The sequence below is a fragment of the Sesamum indicum genome, linkage group LG13 (genome assembly GCF_026168435.1).
Source record: "Sesamum indicum cultivar Baizhima isolate 11 linkage group LG13, ASM2616843v1, whole genome shotgun sequence".
In the NCBI taxonomy this organism is placed as follows: Eukaryota; Viridiplantae; Streptophyta; class Magnoliopsida; order Lamiales; family Pedaliaceae; genus Sesamum; species Sesamum indicum.
In genome coordinates, this window is record NC_142669.1 from 12994613 (window position 1) to 13013424 (window position 18812).

The following is an 18812-nucleotide window of genomic DNA, read 5'->3' on the forward strand; positions in this document are numbered from 1 at the left end:
AATAATTTGTTTATGTTTTATATTATCCACTATATACTTTTAATAAAGTGATAATAAATTTTTTAAGGAAATCTTTTAGTAAGGATTCACAAAAGTAATAGAGCAACACATGCATAATGTATAGGGTAAATTACATTGACACCCCATAAATTACGTTTAATTATAGAAACACTTCCTATCATTAGTAAACTTTTAAGTACATCTTTGAGAGATTTCGATTTCTTGTAATTTTTCAAAACTCAGTAGATATTTGTGTATTTAAGTTTAAACAGAGAAAGTATCTGATACAATTTACCCTAATATAAAACATCACTCAAGAGTCTAAATATTTAAATGAAAACAAGTTCTTATATGGAACAAGAGTTTAGTACATGAGATGAGTGTTTCATAATTAGGTTACCTTTGAAATTCTTCAATCTATTGCACGCAACACGTTGTATAGTTTAATTGACGAAAGTAAGACTGCATGACTTTAAAGGTTATGGGTGCGAACCATGCTTGGAGTGTTGTTCTTCTGCATAATACGTTTTGTCTACTGTAATAGTATGTGTTGTTTAGATTGTATTTACTTGATATTGTTGATCAGGGTGTGATTGTTGTAATTGTCTTGTAATATTATTTCAATTAATTATAAAATTCATCGTTTAAATAAAAAAATCATGTTACTTTATGCGAGTTTGTGAATTTATTACAATTTATTTTATTACTTTTAATTATATTAAAAGTATCGATTGAATCGAAATATCACTCAAAAACTAGGGAGATATTTCAATTACAATTGTGAACACACGCCTTGGAACGATTGGGACTTCAAAAATATCTGGAAAACTTATGATAATCAATTACCAAGAATTGTCATAGCATCACTTATAAAACGTGGCATACAATGATGTAAGTAAAACATTGGAACATCCTGTCAACTCTTTGTCATAATTTTTTGTTTGATGTTTTTTCCTACTGGGCTCTATTGTACACTTTCACACCATTATTTCTCAAAAATAGATTTCACATTTAAAGGGGATTTGGCTAAGCTTTAAGCTCGTTAAAATATTGTAAAAGAAGTTCCAAAAATTTGTTTGGCAAAGTTTTAATTAAATAACTTATAAAATTTCAAAATAAATCGTTTTAAATTTTATAAGCTCTTTAAGAAGTTACTTCATCCGACTTCTTTAAAAACATCTTGTGAGCTTTACAAAAGATGAATATGTCATAAGACGAGAATATCCATATCGACCCTCTCTCTATCTCTCACACACAACATACTCTTTTAAAATTTTATAAGAAGTTTATTACTGTTTAATTTTTCATGCATTGAGAAAAGAAAAGAGAATGCTTCATTGTAATAATAAATTATTATAATTATACAAAAATAATTGCTATTGATATTATATTTATTGAAATAAATATAAATTCCAGATATTATAGATTATAATACTAAAAATAATCATTGCATAACAAAGAAGATATCAATTATATATCTATGTTAATATTCGACTAGCATAAACATACATAAATATTATTTAAAAAATTTAGGTAATAATTCATTATTTTTTTTTATTTTTGCAAAAAATTATCTATTAAATTTTTATTTTGACTTAAATCAATGTATACTATTTTTTTTTAAAAAATATTTTAGAAATATTTACATACAAATTATGTCCAAAAATAGCTACTTATTTGATTATAATATTATCATGTCCATTTTGATATTTTACTGATTAAAACAAAAAAACTTATTATCCCAAACACTCGATGTGAAAACATGTTATAAGTTTTAACATCTTATTTTATTAAAACGCTTTAGGAAATCTTTTCAAATATATTCAACATCTTATAAAATGTATGAGCATATAAATATTTAGAAAAACTTAGCCAAACACCCTCTAGGAGTTCCTATCAACTCCTATTAGGAAATTGATGGCAAAAACCACATGAAAGTTCCATTCTGAAAAGATAATAGCCACATGACTTGAAGGTGGTTTTTTCCGTCAATTTCTGAATGAAAATTGACGGGTGGCTGAAAATGAAAATTTTTACATGTTATGGGACTATTTTCGAAAATTCTTTAAGCAATGGGACTTGAAAGTCAAAAATACAATTTCCCCCTACAAGTTAAATAATCTTGAGCATAATAAACAAATAACACGGAATTTCTGGAATTGAAGGAGAAGCTACTCCAAGTGAATGCTCTCCCACAGCTTTATATAGTAACTATAAGGAAAGAGGGGTCTCTGCCTAAAAATAAACCCCAGCGAAAGCTAAAAGCAAGTGCAGGAAAAAAAGGTGGAAAAGCAGACATCAAAAAGTTCACCTTGTAATGCTGACCAATAAAGGGTAACAATGATCTGAGTCGTAGTTAGGCCACGAGGGATCTCCATTAGCAAAAATTTTATGCCGTCTCCAAATCTCTGTATCATAGGTCTCAGTTATGGTGAAGTGCAATCCACTATTCTTAACTTCCACCAGAAACTTATCCAACGAATCGCCTCTTTTGGGGCTGAAAAGTATGGCTTCAGAGGGACCATCTTCTTTTAGCAAGCATCTGATCGTTCGAGCAAGGCCTTTGTGGAATTCCTTAAAAAAAGTGCTGCAAGATGACAAGGAAAAGTCAAATAGACGACTTTGATAAAGTGAGGTGAAATGCTTTCAGGCAAGTGCCTGCAGATGCAGCTATTCCATCCATTGTGTGAGTTATTATAGAAGATCCATGTTGATTGGCACATCATAATTTTGGACACTCAAAATTGTTTGGAGTGTCAAGCCTGCACCAACATTACATCAGAGCCTGCACCAACATTACATCAGAGCCCAGCATTTAAAAGTGTAGGGGTTCAGGGCCTGTCCTTGGAAAAAAAAATTATAGGAGTAAAATTGTACTTTTACGATGCTTCACAGGTTTCGTCATACAAATCGTTGGCAGTGACCTTTTATTGTTATTCACAGGAAACTATCCTAGAAGACACTGATCTTTATCTTGAATAATTGTGAACGTAGGAGAATTCTTCAGACCATGCAAAATCTTGTATCCTGTAATTATTTTCTTTTCATAGTATCAACACACATTTACAATTTGTCAACAACAATTCCCAACAAAAAGTAACATATGGGACGAATGCTGACAGTGGCTTTTTCTTGGCTTCAAACTGTAGCAAGTGAATGATCTAGATATATGTTCATCAGATGCATGAGCAAGAGGCTCACAAGAAGTCAAAACTTACTAGAATCTAGGCCTTATGTGCAATACCCATCCATTCAGTTGAAATAAACATTTTCTAGTTCTCGCATAATATTTTTATGCGTGCAGCCAGAAATCTACAAGCTTCCAAAATAAAGGGTATGCTTTATGGTAATGCACTGAGGGAAAGTAGATGCTCCAGAAGAAAATTAAACTTTTGTGCATAAAAGAACCAATTACCAGTCACTTGCAACAATGACGTCAAAGGTACCCGGGATGTCTGAGACTTCATACTGATCCCAATGCAGTATCATTGACTTCACTTTTGTACTGCCAAGTGAAGCAGAGTTGGCATCTATATTACACTGTATATCTGGTTGTTAAGAATTTCCAATCTATGTACAATGGATTTGATGAAAATGCTCGTGGTAAATTTAGTAAACTAATGAAGTCAAAATCAATAGAATAACTCCAGAGTCTCAGTCAAAACACTTAGAAATTTTCCCCTTGCAAGTTGCACCACCCATTTTTTTCGCTCTTTGTGGTGGCATGTTACACACTGTATGCCATACAAGTTCACACATACTCTACCTGAGAAGCTTGCTGAAACCAGAATAATATTCTTTGCATTTTGGATCAATAAATAGCACAGAGGTGTAGATACTTCTCGGGAACATGGCAATACTTGTTATAAACCATTAAGTATTCATAGTCCTTTATTTTCCTGTTTCCTATTTTCAATTTTCTCAAATTTATGTTCTAAGAGCCCAGCAAGTACTTCGCCATAATTATGGCAAGATGCAGCAAATTCTGTCATTCAAGCAAACAGAAAGATGCCTAATTAAAAGAATACTATACACCGTGCAGATAACTGATGCAAGATCCTTACTTCTAAGTTCTAACATCTGATAAATCAGGTCAAAAGGATACAATCAACCACTTGAGGATTTCCATCTGATATAACAACTTCTGATGCTTCTGTAGCCATAGCAATAACTAAACCAGCCAATCCATAACCTGATCCGAGTTCAATTACTCTTTTACTCCTAGAAACATTGAGAAGAAATGAGAAACAGATCCGCCAAAAATGACATTAGGCAATGAAGTTGAATCAAAAAGTTGTATAGTAAACCTGAAGCAACCAAGATGTGACATGGCATAATAAGCAAGTACATCCTCAGAAGGCCATTGACCTGTTCAAAAGGAAATACCCAGGAACTTTAGGTATAAAATATTTAGATGCTGTCAGAAGTATGTAATTTTGGTAGCATTTGGGCAGAATAGAGTGGTTTGAGTATAACGAATGTCATTTTCATGAACCAAGTTTTAGCAACTTCAGAAATTTAGTAGGAAAAAAGATTTCTGATAGTTCAACAAGAAGTTTCTTCTGAAAAACACATGGATGAGATGCAAAAACCAAATCTGAACTGTCGATGCAGATGATACATCCAATTTCTGCCATTTTTCAATGATACAAAAGTCGACTGCTTGGTACAAAGTCTTTCTGAGCAAATTGTTTACCAATACAGACTCCAAGAGGAGGTTGTACTGTTGTAGAGAAGTGCCAAAATAAGGAACAACACGACTTGAGCAAATGATGCCTTGAAGTATAGAAAACTGAAGTTACAAAGCTAGGAGAAACATGAGCTCCTAAGCAAGAATCTTATCATCACTAAATTATAAAGAAGATTTTTGTGTGCTAGGCTTCACAAAAAGAAGACTTTCTTCATGTAGGGGACGTGTTAGAGATATTAAATATTAAATGATCTCTTCTCTAAAAGTTAATCATGGTTATTCAACAATGTCATTTCAGTAAGTGGAGCAACATTTAGAAGAAGGCTTACAGTGGAGCAATGTCATTTTGAGAAAGATCATACTAGATAGTTAGGCTTAATGATAATAGTTGACGATAGATCAACTAACTGAGCTGTTCCAAGCTGACCCGTGGGACGTGGCAGAGTTTTTTAGTTGGTTAAGAGAGATTAGTAAGGCTAGTTAGGTTGTACCGGTACAAATGTATAAAAACGGGATTCACGCATGTGATAGCAATTTCTAGAAAGTAATAATACTTCTTTCTGTGGTCCTTCCTCTCCTTCTATTCGTCTTCTACTCTTCTTCCCTCTCAACTTCTTCTCATGCTTCTCCCTAATTCCTCTCACACTAAGTTAGCAACATATGTTTAGGTAGTGACATGTGTTTGGAGATTTCTGGTATCATAATAATGGCATTGGAGACATATTTTGGGTGGAAATACTGGAGCAACAAATAGCCGAAATGATGGAGGGACATCAGAACTAGGTTAGTGATCAGCTTGAGATTCAAAAGCAACTGGAGGATTCTAACCACAAGATGGAAGAATCAATGAAGAAAATGATTTTTTTTAAAAAGTCATCAGTAGCATCAAAGGTTAGGACAATGTGCCTCTAAATTCAACCCTTCCTCTACCACATTCTAAAAAGGGATAATTATAGCATGCTCCCTTGAGGTTTGTCAAGTGTAGGAATTTACATGTAATACCCTTATTATTTGTTATTATCTAACAATAGACCCAACCGTTGATGATAAACAACAGAGTTTATCATGTCAACATAGGTAATGGATATCCAATTTTACCCTTGAGTGAATTAATTCAACCGTTTGGGTTTGATAATTACATAAACTTCTATCAGAAACTGACCTAGTCCATTTGGGTATAACCAAAATCGCATCCCTTCTAAAGTACCTTGAGTTGTTTTGGCAACGGATGAGGAATGGCGTTCTTACTGGAGGACTCCTGAAAGGGAAATAAATGGACAGCTCCGGTGGGAGGAATTTGGGGTCTGTGGAGGAAAGGGGAGTGGTCAAAGTGGTCTTGCTTGGATTGGCCATTGGTATGAGAGAGTGAGATGAAAGGGCACAAGGAAAGATGAAGACGCGCAGCATTGATGTGAAACGGTTCAAGGCTATGAAAGAGGTGTTGGACTTAGGAGAAGGAAAACGCTATTTGCAGAAGGTTTTTTTAGTTAGGGTGTTAGGTTTGAAAGCGAGCAGGTTTCAGCTCCTAGCCTATCTTACTAAACAAGTCTGGCAAATGGGTCATTCCACTAGGAAGGGGGCTCCCAAATGCAATTTTATTTTTCCAAACAATGGAAAACAAAAATGGGCTAGGCAGAAACATAAGCAAAAGGAACGTTCTTAGTATTTGAGAGGTCTCCAAAAATGAACCAATTACAACGTTACTGAGGGGTGGATATGGATTGCAGTCATTATATGTTTCACCTACAAAACTGAAATTTGGTTGTAATATATCAATTTGCACTAGTGCTAACTAAGTTTGACCTTGAAAATTGTGCTCTTCAACTCGAGACTGTTGAAAAAGAAAAATTCACTGATGCAAGCATGTGAACACAGAGTAGTAGGGACCAAGGTTAGCGACTTAAAGAAAGTAGAAGATTCAGATGTTTTGAATTAAGTCCAGAGGCATATCTTCACATTTATTATGTTACAAAATGGTTAATATTCCCCCTATTGGATGTGTGAACATCATTATTTGTAGTTGAGATTATTTGTTATCTTTTTTAGCATCCTAATACTCCAATGAACGTAGTTGATACTCAACAAAAACAGATTTAAAAACTGTAATTACCACAAGCCATATAGATTGAAGAAATAATTTGTGTCGCTCAAATCAGAGGGATTGCCCCAGGGGCAAATTGTTCTATGAAACAGATGAAAGAATGAGATGCTTTCTACTTACAGACAAGTCCCGTGTTGTCAATGTCATATCTATTACAGACTTCAAAATCATTGAGATCGACACAATCTTCACATCTTTGACTGCACGAGCTCCACATGATAGCAGTTGTTACATTCCCAACAGAAACTTAACTATACTTTCTCTGATTATGAAATAACTACAGCCACAAGCTATGACCAATTACAAAGTTTTCCACAAGGACTAATCTTTGTTGAGATACAGAGAGACGGATAAAACAAGAAACAAAATGCTTAAGAAGTTAATGATTATTACAGCATAAAACGCAAAATGAGCACATTAATACCACACCAACAAAAAAATCACTAGTTTTTTTTTCACCAGCACAAACCAAATATATAGCAAGTTATTTCAGACAAAAGCCATTCTCAGTGAACTCAAATTTCAAATACTTCCAATATTAAAGCATGTGCATGGCTCTCTGTGTGCATCTGCACCTCTGTGTAACTATACTTCTCTTGTCCAAAAGAAAAAAATTATACAAAATGAAAATTGAAAGGCTTAATCCCCACCCGAACCGTCGCCCTTTACAACTCCACCCCACCAGAAAACAATTAAAAGAAAAAGAAAAGAGGATAAACAAGCCAACAAAATGAAAGAAAACAAACTCACAGCAAGTACAGAAAAAGTGGAGGATATAAGGCATGAACCTAACAGCCCAAATGTACTTTCATCATCTAAAAAAAAGAAAAGAAGAATGCGAAATAAAACTAATTAAGATCCCACCTCAAGCTCAACAAATTGAAAGCACGGGAAGGACAAATAAAATTAAGAGAAAAAGCAAAAAGAAGAATGAACATACACATTGAAGCAAGGACTTACCGTAGGAAAAGCTTAGGAGCATTAGGAAGAGGCAATGTGTAGCAAAACCAAGCGTCTCTTTTCGGAAAAGAATCTGAATCTTCCCCGACTTCATTCACCACGTGCCATGGTATCAAATTAAACCCAATTCTTGTTCTTCGTGATACTTTATTCAAACGTATTTCTTCAAACAGGTTCTCTGCAAATCTTTGCGAGTAAACAGAAAATCAAATCTTTAGGGAGTAAGTGTGGGTATCGCATGCTTACCAGGATCAGATGAAGGACGGCGGATAAGGGCACGGCGTAGGATTTGCCATCGCAAAGACGAAGGCTTCCGGTTTGGTTGCGAGTGATCGGTATCCATTGCTGGCGTTTCTTGGATGCTGCTACTGACAAGCGACGCCGTTTGTTGTATTGTGAACTTGAATTTAATTTTGCAGAATAGAGTAAAACCTTAATAACGTTGGATCACATAAATTTATTAATTTAAAAAGGCATTAATTAATTGATTAATTAACAATTTATTAATTCAAACATATGTTTTTTATTTGACCAAACTATGAATAAAATAATAATTTGTATCCTATTACGCGGAAGGAAGCACTCATAGCGGCAATGTCTTTTTGCAATCTTTTGTTACAGTATGAGAACGCAACACTAAATTGCGTGGGGGGTGTTGTTGACATAGAAACCCATCGATTATTGTATATTAATATTGTTGACATCGCTTAAGATTAAGTCAAATTACATAAACACTCTCTTTTTTTTTGCAAAATACAAGTTATAATTGTAATTAGAATTATACTCCTACAAATGTAAAATCTACACAAACGTGAAAAATATTACACTAACACACTAATAGGGGTGTAGATGTAATTTTACAAAAGATGGGGAGTGTTGTGTAAACTGGTCTAACCTCAAGGGGTTTCTATGTAATTTATCCAAAGTATTAATATATAACAATCGATGTGTTTAAATTATGTATTTTGGTTCATTTTAATACATATATCGACACAAATATAGTGCGAGTTGAGGAAAAAGAAAGAAGTTTGTAAGAATTACCTTACACCAAATTACAAGCTCGAATTTTATTTTATTTTTTGTGATAAAGTGTAATAGAGGCCAAAGGGAGTATTTTGATCATTTTTCACTGTAGTAATTGTTAAAAGTTGAAAAGATAATATCCATATTCGCATAACTGACGCGTGTAATGCACTCTTCTTTTATTATTATCGGGAAGAAAGTTTTTAGTAGGGTTTATAATAATACAGGAGTTCTTTTACTTATTTCATCGACATATGGAAGTTTTCAGCTAATTTCACATAGTATAGAGGAGTTTTAATGTAATTATCTAGAAAAAAGTAATAGAATTTGGAATATTCAGTATTGTAAATTGGGTAGGAACTCTATATGCTATTTTCAAAATATTACCATTGTTGATATGTTCATGGGTACTTAACATGCGGGCTATATAGTTTACCCGATATCCTTTTTTAATTGGATAAAAGTTCAAGTACACCACAACTCTGACATCTGTCTCCTGTAAAATACAAAGTTATAGGTCTTGAACCCCTCTCTGTTAGATTCTTTCGTAGTCGAGCTTATCTGACTGCAGGAAGACAACCAAAATTAATGAAGATTTAACAGAGTAAGAAAAACAAAGTTTGTAGATATGAAGAGTCAATTATAATTTCAAACTACTAATTTATTAGGGATAATTATACTTCCTTTTCCTAAGGTATGGTATAATTAAATCTAGATTTTCTGTGATTTGAAAAATTATATTTAGCACCCCTGAGGTTTGTTTTCGTCTAACAAATAAGTCTATTTATTAGTAAAAATTCACTGAATTTGCTGATATTAACAAAAAAGTTGAATAAAATTTGATATTTATCCTCGATTGACGTATTACTGACTCATTGCAGGTCAAATAATTTTTTTTCTAAATTACACTTATAACAGTGAAGATATACCTTCTCACATGCATTAACGCGTGAAAACATATGAGGATAATTTGGTTATAAAATGACTCATCTAATCTACAATAAATTAGTAATAAGTCAATTGGGAGTAAATATAGATTTTTTCTGACTTTTTTGTTAATATCAGCAAATTTGCTGAATTTTAACTAACAAAGGGACTTATTTGTTATACATAAAGAAATCTTAAGGGTGCTAATTTCTCAAGTCATAAAAGATTAGGTGTAATTACACCAAACCTAAGGAGAACGGAGTGTAATTATCCCAATTAATTACCTTGATAAGCATGTCTGTCGGAAGCCAAGCTGGTGCAGTTGGTATTCCAACCCATGCAATCTGCATCATAAACCAAAACTCACTGAAAAGTTTGGCTTGTCCCTATAAATACCAGGTTCCATTCCGGTTCAATAAGAACCTGAAATCTTATACCCTGACATCTCTTCTTCTCTGTTCTTTCGATTAAAAGTTCTTAGTGAACTAACTTTTATGGTTTGGTAACTGATCCCTGGATGGAGCTGTGCCTAAGTGGCTCTGGATTGATCTGTGCCTTTGTGGCTTTGGGTCGATATGTGCCTTTGTTAACTACCATTAAAGTTACTCTCCTTTTAGTTAATAAATGAGGACACAATAGATAAGATAAAGGTCGAAACATGAAACTCGATCACAAATTGCATGGGTAGAGAAACCGACAAGGTGAAACGGGGTTTAAATGCTTCTTTTTCAAAATGTTAAGACGCTTTTTAATATTTTTTTTACTTCACGAGATTTTGTACCTATTTCTATTTTATGACAGGCTGATTTGAATTTCACCCGAGTAACCCAAGAATTATGCTACAGAGTAAGCTTAATTACAATTTACATCCTTTAATTATGCATTTTTCACATTTTTATTCTTTATATTATTAGGATTGCAAAATAGTCCTGCATACTTATAATTTTCGTAAACTTAGGACACATTTGGCCAAAAAATTTAAACACCCGTTGTCGTTCTTCAACTAGCACGTGCAAGGCACACGAAACTTTCCAATTGCTTTTAAATTTTTCAGTGGAATGACTTCTATTAAATTCTCGAAATTGAAAATATGTAGGCTATTTTGTAATTCTAACAATTTTAAAAGAACTAAAAATACCAAAAAAATATAATTAAAAAGTCAAAAGTGCAATTATGCCCTCCAGAGTATGTCTGTCACAGATTTAGTTGAAATGTAAAACATATAATTAGGGGTTAATCAGTTTGTCCAAGTGACCGATAGATGAGATGTGAATTTCCTATTCTCTTAGTACCAAAGTTACTAAGAATTGCAGGTGTGAGAAAAAGCAATTATGAACCAAAGATGTCTTAGTCTAGTAGTTAAGGCTCAAAATGAGATTTTATGAACAAGTTCAAAATCATGAATTCAAGTACGTATGGGTATTTGTCCCACATAATATCACTTTATGTGAGCTATTGAGTTCTTGTACTTTGTTAATATTCTTAATCATAGTTATGTATTTATTGAATAGATGTAATTTGCTTCGTCATATTAATGTATTTGTTAAATCGATATATTACTAAAAAATAATAATGATTCATTTAGAATTAATATTAAAATATTATAATCGATATAATCGGCATAAGTCATTTAGAATACTATATTAAAATATTAAATATTAAATATTTTTCCTCTCTAACAGCATGAAGATAGAATAGTTATTTAATATGATATTAGATGCAAGTCAATAAGGGATTTTGAGTTCGAACCTTATTCCAACATATTGATATTTCGTCAGATTCTGTTAGTATCCTGGACAAAGGCCACATTGGAGCATGTGTCTTTTTCGTCAAAATACTGATTCAATCTTTCATAAAAGTGAGAGTTTCTGTAACTTAAAGGTTCATTAATGAGAATTTTATAACTAGTGTGAAGAAAATTGTACTGATCATAAAAGATAGCACGAAAAATACAATTTTCCCCGTATTTATATAGGAAAAATTATTTTTTCGTCCTTTAATTTTGCCCTCTATTAAATTTATTCCTATAAGTATTCCCATTAACTAAGTAGTCCTATAAATTTGCAAAATAATAAAAATAAGTCCGATTTAGGGTTTTATTGTGAATCTTCTTCCCGAGTTTTCATTAGTCAAAAAAGTTTTTACTATTGCCCTCTTTTCACAACAGCAGAAAAGGAATCCTTCTATGGAAGACATATTCAACCGATTTTGAAGAACGGTGGGGGAGAAGACGGATTTTGTTAGTTAGCAAAGGAGTTTTGGTGGGAGAGAAAAAGAGATTTTTTTTCCTCCAAAACATGTTCTACATACTTTTGAGTCATGTTCAAAGCCACATAATATTAAAATCCCCAGAAAATTATACAACTCAACTACCATGCCATATTTTTCGAGCAAAATACAAATTCTCGACCACCAGAGGACTATTTGCCATCATTTTGCAAATTTACAGGGCTAATTAATTAACCAGTATACTTATACGACTAAATCTAATAAAGGGTAAAATTAAAAAAAGGAAAAAAATAACTTTTACTATTTATATATGTCAGTGGATACTTTGAAGTTTGAACTATGATCAATATATGGTTAAAGAGAAAGATAAAGGCATGAAAATAGAAGGAAAACAGAAACAAAATGCAAAAATAAAACTTACAAGTGCATATTCGCCGGTCTCAAATATGCGCAAGTCCAACACCTGATGTAAGATGATGTCTCAGTTGGGAGATCCCAAGTCTTAAAATCAAATGTTAAAAACTAAACTTAACTTGTAAGTGTAAATTGCAATGGACTTTTTGAAGTTTGTAATGATCATAAATATTTTTTTATTGTTTTGAAAATTATAAATATTTTTTATAATAAGTTGTCATAAGAAGATTTTTATTAGGATTTTTTTGTAATTTTAGAAGGGTATTTGTAATTTTTCAAACAATGAAAAGTATTTGTGATTATGATAAATTTCATGAGAGCTCATTTTCTATCTGAGCTGAAGATGTATTTCTCAGTACAATACCTCGCCCCGGTCTTCGTATATATAGTCCAGGCCTTTGTAGTATGGTGGATGTCCAACAGATAAATACTGAAAACATACACAAATTGAGTTCTGGAGATCAGTAAATCCAATATTCATAGATGTTGGTTATTTTCCTTTAGGTTATATTTTTATAAATGAATTTTAAATTATGAATTTTGAATCCAGCACTTTTTGAGGTCAGATATAATTACGTAAACTCCTCATGCCCATTATAAAATTACCCTTAAGAGGTGTTAATATGATGTACTTCATGGGGTGTTTGTAAAAGAATTGCACCATTGAACAGAGTGTTTATTTGCAATTACAACTATTATTTATAATTGGGTAAATTACAAAAGGCTCTCCTGAAATTTTGTCTTAATTACAAATACCTCCTCATTGTTTGATAAACTACAAAAGTAATACTTTCTGGAATTACAAATATCCCAACAAATACTCCTTCCAATGAGCTATCATTAGGAATATTTATTAATATATTTGTAATTTAATAAGATATTTATAATTTTTCAAACAATAAAAGTATTTATAATTATAACAAATTTTAGAAAAATTCGTTGTAATTTACCTTTTATAATTTTACAAAAAAAAATGAGGTATTTGTATCACCAGACGCAACTTCACAAGACATCAACCTAATTTACCCTAATTAAACCTTAAAACAAAGCACAAAATAGAAAAGTTAAAGATAATAATCTGACTCTGTACTTCAAACTTTTGCAAGGACAACCAACTCACATTCACACTGTTGAGGTACTTTTCCTTGTCAACTCTCACAATCTGGCCTTTCTTCACTGACCAAAGCAGAAGAATTTAAACACATTGTGAATGCATGCAGATGATCATATGTACATGTTTGACGAAGAGAGTGTGTATCAATATACGTATATATAATTAATATATATATATATATATATACTGACTGGAGTAGACAGGTTTCTTGGGCCTGGGAGCTGCTGTAGGTGTGGGTTGAGCACCGGATGGAGGCTTCTGGGCGTTGGCGGCCTCTGCAGGCTTCTCATTCGCTGGTTGTTCTGAGGATTTTACAGCTCTGATAAGAGGTGATGGAATTGGGATCCTCTTTGGGTTGTGTAAGAATGTTGAAGTGGTGGAGAAGGCGCCCTGAGACAGAGCTGCTGAGAATGCCATGGGAAATTGGGCCGCGGAGTTCTTCACTGTCTGCTGTTTATGACTTCTATGTGGATAAGGTTTTCTATCTGTATATGTGTTCTTAGTTTTTATGAGTTAGTTTGCTTGTCCAAGTTTGAACTGGCGAGTTCACTACAGTAAAAGTTAAAATGTTTATTGATTTTTATATTACAAAATTTGTTTGTGGTGTATATTATAAAATTTATTATCTATCTCTTTAAAAATACTTACTTTAATTTAAAATTATTATTATATTTAATTAGAAAAAAATGCAGGGCGCCCATGTGATATGAGTAATGTGGATGATACCCCTTGTGATATAAAAAATGCAAAATTACCTCCTTGTGAAATTTTTATTGTAGCAATTAGACCCCTGCGTGTCGAAGGTGTACCACACTCGCGAATGTTGTAGTTGAGGGACCATATTTATGCTGTACTTTGACAATTATGCACCTCCTTCATCAAATAAAACTGTAGTAGCTCATCTGCTATTACAATTCCTCCTTTTTCAACTTGTTTCTCATGGTTTTATCTCCAAAAAGAGAGAAAATGCCAAGCTCCTCATTTCAAAAAAGCAAATCAAGACAAAACACACAATCACTAGATTTTAGTTTCTCAACTAAACTTTTATATGGGTGCAATTTGAAGGCCGAAATTAGAGTAGTGGAGTCACAAACAAAGCCCTTGAATTTTTTTAAATTATATTATTGTTGCAGATATCAAGTTTATAAATTTTTTCGTTGGTTGGAGTCTGAAAGAGCTACATGGGCACCTAGTGGGATTCCTCTAAAATTTCATGCTCAAGTACACAATGGTAAAAAAATTTTCCGTGGCTTTCATGAACAGTATGATTGAAACAATGTGAGAAAGTAGAGTTAAACTTGCAGACCGGTGGATCTATTGGTATAAATGTCAAAGAAGAAACATTTGCTAGAAATATACATTATGTTCGGCTTTGTTTTTGGGCCATCTCGGAGATGGCCCAAAATCGAAGCAATGTTTGGCATTCAATATTTTGTCAATTTTTATCTCGTTTCTAGGTATTTTGTAACAGTGAGTGGGGGACAAAACTAAAATTTCTCTCGCTTCATTTACAAATAAACTATATACATTTTTATACATATATATATATAAATATATATAAAAAAGATATGATTTGATAATAAACAGTATTTTTTGTCTCCTAATTACCCAACATCAAATATACCAAACTTATTTTATATTATCTCCAAAAATAAATCCAAACATACACACTATCTCTAACTTATTTTTATTTATTTTTGTTTTTTTCTCTCTATCTCCACAAAATACCCAAAAACAAGTTAAAAACAAAACCAAACATTATGATAAATTTCTGGATTGGTGTTAGCAGTGTTCTTTTTGTGTTAGAGTTAGTTTTGTTGTTAAAATGAAGATAATGTAAACTAAACTTGTAAAACTCTATTGTTTAAGTATTGACCTTTATTGTAGTATATATGTTGTGTCATATATTGATTTGTAATATTTTAACTTTTTTAGAATTTTTGTGACTGGAAAATAAAAGTGAATGTTCAAAGGTTGTTTCCACATAATCTTTGAGTATACAGAAATTGAACACAAACACTTAACACGAAAAAAGAATTGACAATTGAACACTAACACTGAAATTAAGTTGAAATTGAATTCCAGAAACATAAACAAAATTGTATTCCAGAAACATTAAGCTAAAATTGGATTCTTGAAGCTGAAATAGAAAGTGGAAATGTGCCGAAAAACTGAACACAAACACTAAACAAAATTGACAAAAATATAAAATTGGATTCCATTAGAACAGATTGCAACCTGATACAAAGTGCCATATTACAAATTTTGAGTGAAATCCATATCTACAAAAAAAATAGGCCATTGAGTGTTATATTACAGACAAGTTTTGTCATATTACTAGTAAAATCCACATTTACAAAAAGAACAGGCTAGTCTAAACTACTCATGTTGTCTTCTCTTTTGTCTTTCTTTCATTTTGTCCAAGACTTATGAAATAGTTGACCTCTTGTTGTATCTCCTAATTGTAGGTACTGAAGAAGTTGTTGTAGTAAAATTTCCAAATAAGGATGCATTTTTGGGGCCTTGATAACCTACTTATTGTTGAATTAAATTTGGAATACATTTTTAGTAAATTACTTATTTATTTTTTCTTTCAGTTGGTTTAAATTTAATTTAAAAAATAAGAACACACTTGGGTTACGGAGCTTAGTGCAGGTGGTTGTATTACATTTTTGCTTTGTCTTGTTCCTGTTGTTGCAGCCTGCAAATTCTGATCACAATTCAGTTGAAAAAAAAGGTTCAGTGATAAAAAAAAGAGCACAATTCTATTTTACTGGCTTGATATTGAAATTACCTTTGTACTTGGTTGCTCCTGGCTTAAGGGGGGGGGAGGTTGAGATCTATGTGGAATTTCTTCAGAAGCAGCATCATTTGCCTGCAAAAAAGTATAATTTTGTTACAAAAAAGTATAATTTTGTTACATAACAAATAAAAAAATTGGATGTATTTCATTCTTGCAATTGTCCTTGTTGTGGCTGTTTGAAGGCGTTTACTGTAGGTATGTGTCAACCTTTTTTTTATTGATATCTTTGACTGCAGCTCATTATGGCCCTTTCTCCTGAGTTTCTTGGGTCTGTCCCTTTTCTTTTAAATCTTTGGAGGTTTAAAGGGCTGAAATCTGATTTTTATGTAATCTTGTGCTCTAGGAATATCATGTATCATGTCATTATACACTTTTAAGAACACTGAATTCTTATAAAAATCATCGACATAATCATCTAGTCTAACTTTTTTTGAAACAATTGCTACACAAGCATGACAACATGGGTATCTTGTTAACTGAAACATGTCACAACTACATATTTTCTTCTCTAAGCCAACCACAAACTTGTTTAAGAAGTGTTCAATTTCATACTCTACCCCACCACCTAATGAAATAATTTCTTGCAGCCATTTGTTGCTACTTGCTTGTTTATCTTTTTTAAGGTGTTAGGGCAAATTGATCCTCCATACTTTTTCATTCTCTCTCTTTTCATTTGCAACCTAGACATCAATCTTGTTCTAATAAACTCAAATATACTTATAATCGGTTTGTCTATTGCCTCAAGTATGTAATTATTAAAGCTTTCACATAAGTTATTCACCAAAATATTATATTTGCTATGAATTGAAAAATGGGATCTTGCTCAATCTTGTGGATTTATCTTTCTAAGCCATTCAGAATCTGTTCCACTTCAATGTTGATTTTTGGATCAAGTTCTTCAATTTTTTCATAAAATCCACAAATTCCCTTTTGTTAGCAGTTGAGGCTGCTTTTCAGAAGTACTCTTTCAATTCAACATATTTGAATTTCACTTTGAAATTTTCGTACATGTGTCTCAAATAAAATCTCTGCTCAGCTTCTGCCACTAAATCTTTTAAGGCCTCAACAAGGCTTTTCTGTCTTGCAGAAATAAAAGCTCCCCCACAAACCAACCTCAAGTGTCCCTGTTTTCTATTTGTGTTACAACCATTGCAATTGGGAACATATTATCATTCTTATCCCTTCCCACTGCTACAAGCAACTGACCCCCATAAACAATTTTTAAAAAACAGCCATCAAGTCCTATGATTGGCCTACACCTTTTTTTTTTTTTAATGCATGGAGACTGAAATTCATTCTGTCAAAAGCTAGTGTAATACACATTTTTTTTCTTATTTTTATCAACTTTTTATTGTATATTTGTTATCAACTATTGAATCTTATCTTATAGATAAGCGGGCCAGATTTTATTTTACATATACAATATACACAAAAAGTAAAAGTATATTTCATATATATATAATTTATATAAATATATATATTTATAATATATATATGCATATACATATAATATATCTATATATAAACTTCTCTCTCCTCCCCTACACAGTCGACCGCCTCCCTTCCTCGTCGTTGCCGTCGTCTAGCTGCCCTCTCCCCCTAATGTCGCCTCCCCTCTCTTCCAGCGTCGACTGCGATTTCCCCTTTTCCAGTCACTATTGCTCCCCCCTCCCCCAACTAGTGGTCCCGCGCTTTCCTTCCCTTTCCCCTCCCCCGTGTGGTTGTGCTTCTCTTCCCCACTCCCCGCTGCTGCAAATCCCCCCCCCCCCCGCGCCCCACTGCGCCCTTGTTGTCGCCACCTCATGCGTCTTCAATCGCGAACCAACAATCTAGAATTTTTTACATATTTTTAATTTTTTTTACTAATTACATATGTATGTATATGTTATATATACTTTACAATTTAATTATTACAAAATTTTATTTTTATAGTTTATAATTTTTTTATATCTTGCATAAATATGGGTCATTGATCGAATTCAAATAGATCTGAACCATTTATTTATACATCATTATAGATCGTTGATCTAAATCAAGAAAGAAGCAAGTCATTGATTTGATTATCAAATCTCAACCGTTGAGAAATATATATAAAATAAGATCTAATGGTTCAAGTTTAAGGCATAAAGTCATTTTATAAGAAAAAATTAAGCAAAAATACGGATGCAGCACGTGTTGCACACTATATGACTTAAGGGAGTATTTTGCTCTTCTTTTATATTTTGAGGGGGATAAATAGCTAATTTATTTTTTATATGGGGAAAAAGGGAATTCGCTCGAGAGCACCTTCTACTGCATCCAGTACTAGATAGGAGCAACGACCCCAAGAGTTTGGAAGATATCTTGAGAAAAGGTTTTAGCACCGGTGTATCCTATATGTACTCCAGTTTATTTAAAAAGAAGCCTATAAGCTATTAGATGCAAGCGAAGGACGAAAGGCAGCACAAATTTGAGGCTGAAGCTAGAAGCCGAATAGGACGACATCGTCACCAGCAACCCCTAAGCAGCAAGCACAATTAAGGGATATAGCTATTAACAACTTTTCGTTAAA

At 32.7% G+C, this 18812-nt stretch overlaps 2 protein-coding genes across 4 annotated transcripts; both read right to left on the bottom strand.

The window, feature by feature from the left end:
- Positions 1 to 2079: 2079 nt before the first annotated feature.
- Positions 2080 to 8185, bottom strand: LOC105175991 (S-adenosyl-L-methionine-dependent methyltransferases superfamily protein). 2 transcript variants are annotated; one of them, XM_011098646.3, is made up of 7 exons: positions 7998 to 8185; positions 7752 to 7914; positions 6912 to 6991; positions 4308 to 4368; positions 4106 to 4221; positions 3416 to 3548; positions 2080 to 2587 (listed from the first exon to the last, which is right to left on the bottom strand). In XM_011098646.3, the coding sequence occupies exons 1-7, from the start codon at positions 8092 to 8094 to the stop codon at positions 2308 to 2310; spliced, it is 930 nt and encodes a 309-aa protein (XP_011096948.1). In that variant the 5' UTR covers positions 8095 to 8185; the 3' UTR covers positions 2080 to 2307. The 2 variants fall into 2 exon arrangements, with proteins under 2 accessions (XP_011096948.1, XP_011096946.1); XM_011098644.3 differs by having other exon boundaries at positions 7752 to 7929; positions 7998 to 8184.
- A 929-nt stretch (positions 8186 to 9114) lies between these two features.
- Positions 9115 to 13945, bottom strand: NDHO (NAD(P)H:plastoquinone dehydrogenase complex subunit O). Of its 2 annotated transcripts, XM_011098647.3 has the most exons (6): positions 13650 to 13944; positions 13465 to 13520; positions 12709 to 12774; positions 12352 to 12393; positions 9986 to 10045; positions 9115 to 9339 (listed from the first exon to the last, which is right to left on the bottom strand). In XM_011098647.3, the coding sequence occupies exons 1-6, from the start codon at positions 13873 to 13875 to the stop codon at positions 9310 to 9312; spliced, it is 480 nt and encodes a 159-aa protein (XP_011096949.1). In that variant the 5' UTR covers positions 13876 to 13944; the 3' UTR covers positions 9115 to 9309. The 2 variants fall into 2 exon arrangements, with proteins under 2 accessions (XP_011096949.1, XP_088733251.1); XM_088877125.1 differs by lacking the exon at positions 9986 to 10045 and having other exon boundaries at positions 13650 to 13945.
- Positions 13946 to 18812: the final 4867 nt, after the last annotated feature.

Bases quoted from the DNA above. Each gene is read 5' to 3' on its own strand.
- LOC105175991 (XM_011098644.3), bottom strand. From the start codon at position 8,094: ATGGATACCGATCACTCGCAACCAAACCGGAAGCCTTCGTCTTTGCGA. The intron at 6,992-7,751 runs GTAAGTCCTTGC...GAGCTCGTGCAG, and splicing joins GCTCCTAAGCTTTTCCTACG to TCAAAGATGTGAAGATTGTG. The intron at 4,369-6,911 runs GTAAGTAGAAAG...CCTTTTGAACAG, and splicing joins TGACAACACGGGACTTGTCT to GTCAATGGCCTTCTGAGGAT.
- NDHO (XM_011098647.3), bottom strand. From the start codon at position 13,875: ATGGCATTCTCAGCAGCTCTGTCTCAGGGCGCCTTCTCCACCACTTCA. The intron at 12,775-13,464 runs GTGAGTTGGTTG...GTATGTTTTCAG, and splicing joins AGTACCTCAACAGTGTGAAT to TATTTATCTGTTGGACATCC. The intron at 9,340-9,985 runs GTAATTAATTGG...GTCTTCCTGCAG, and splicing joins CGACAGACATGCTTATCAAG to TCAGATAAGCTCGACTACGA.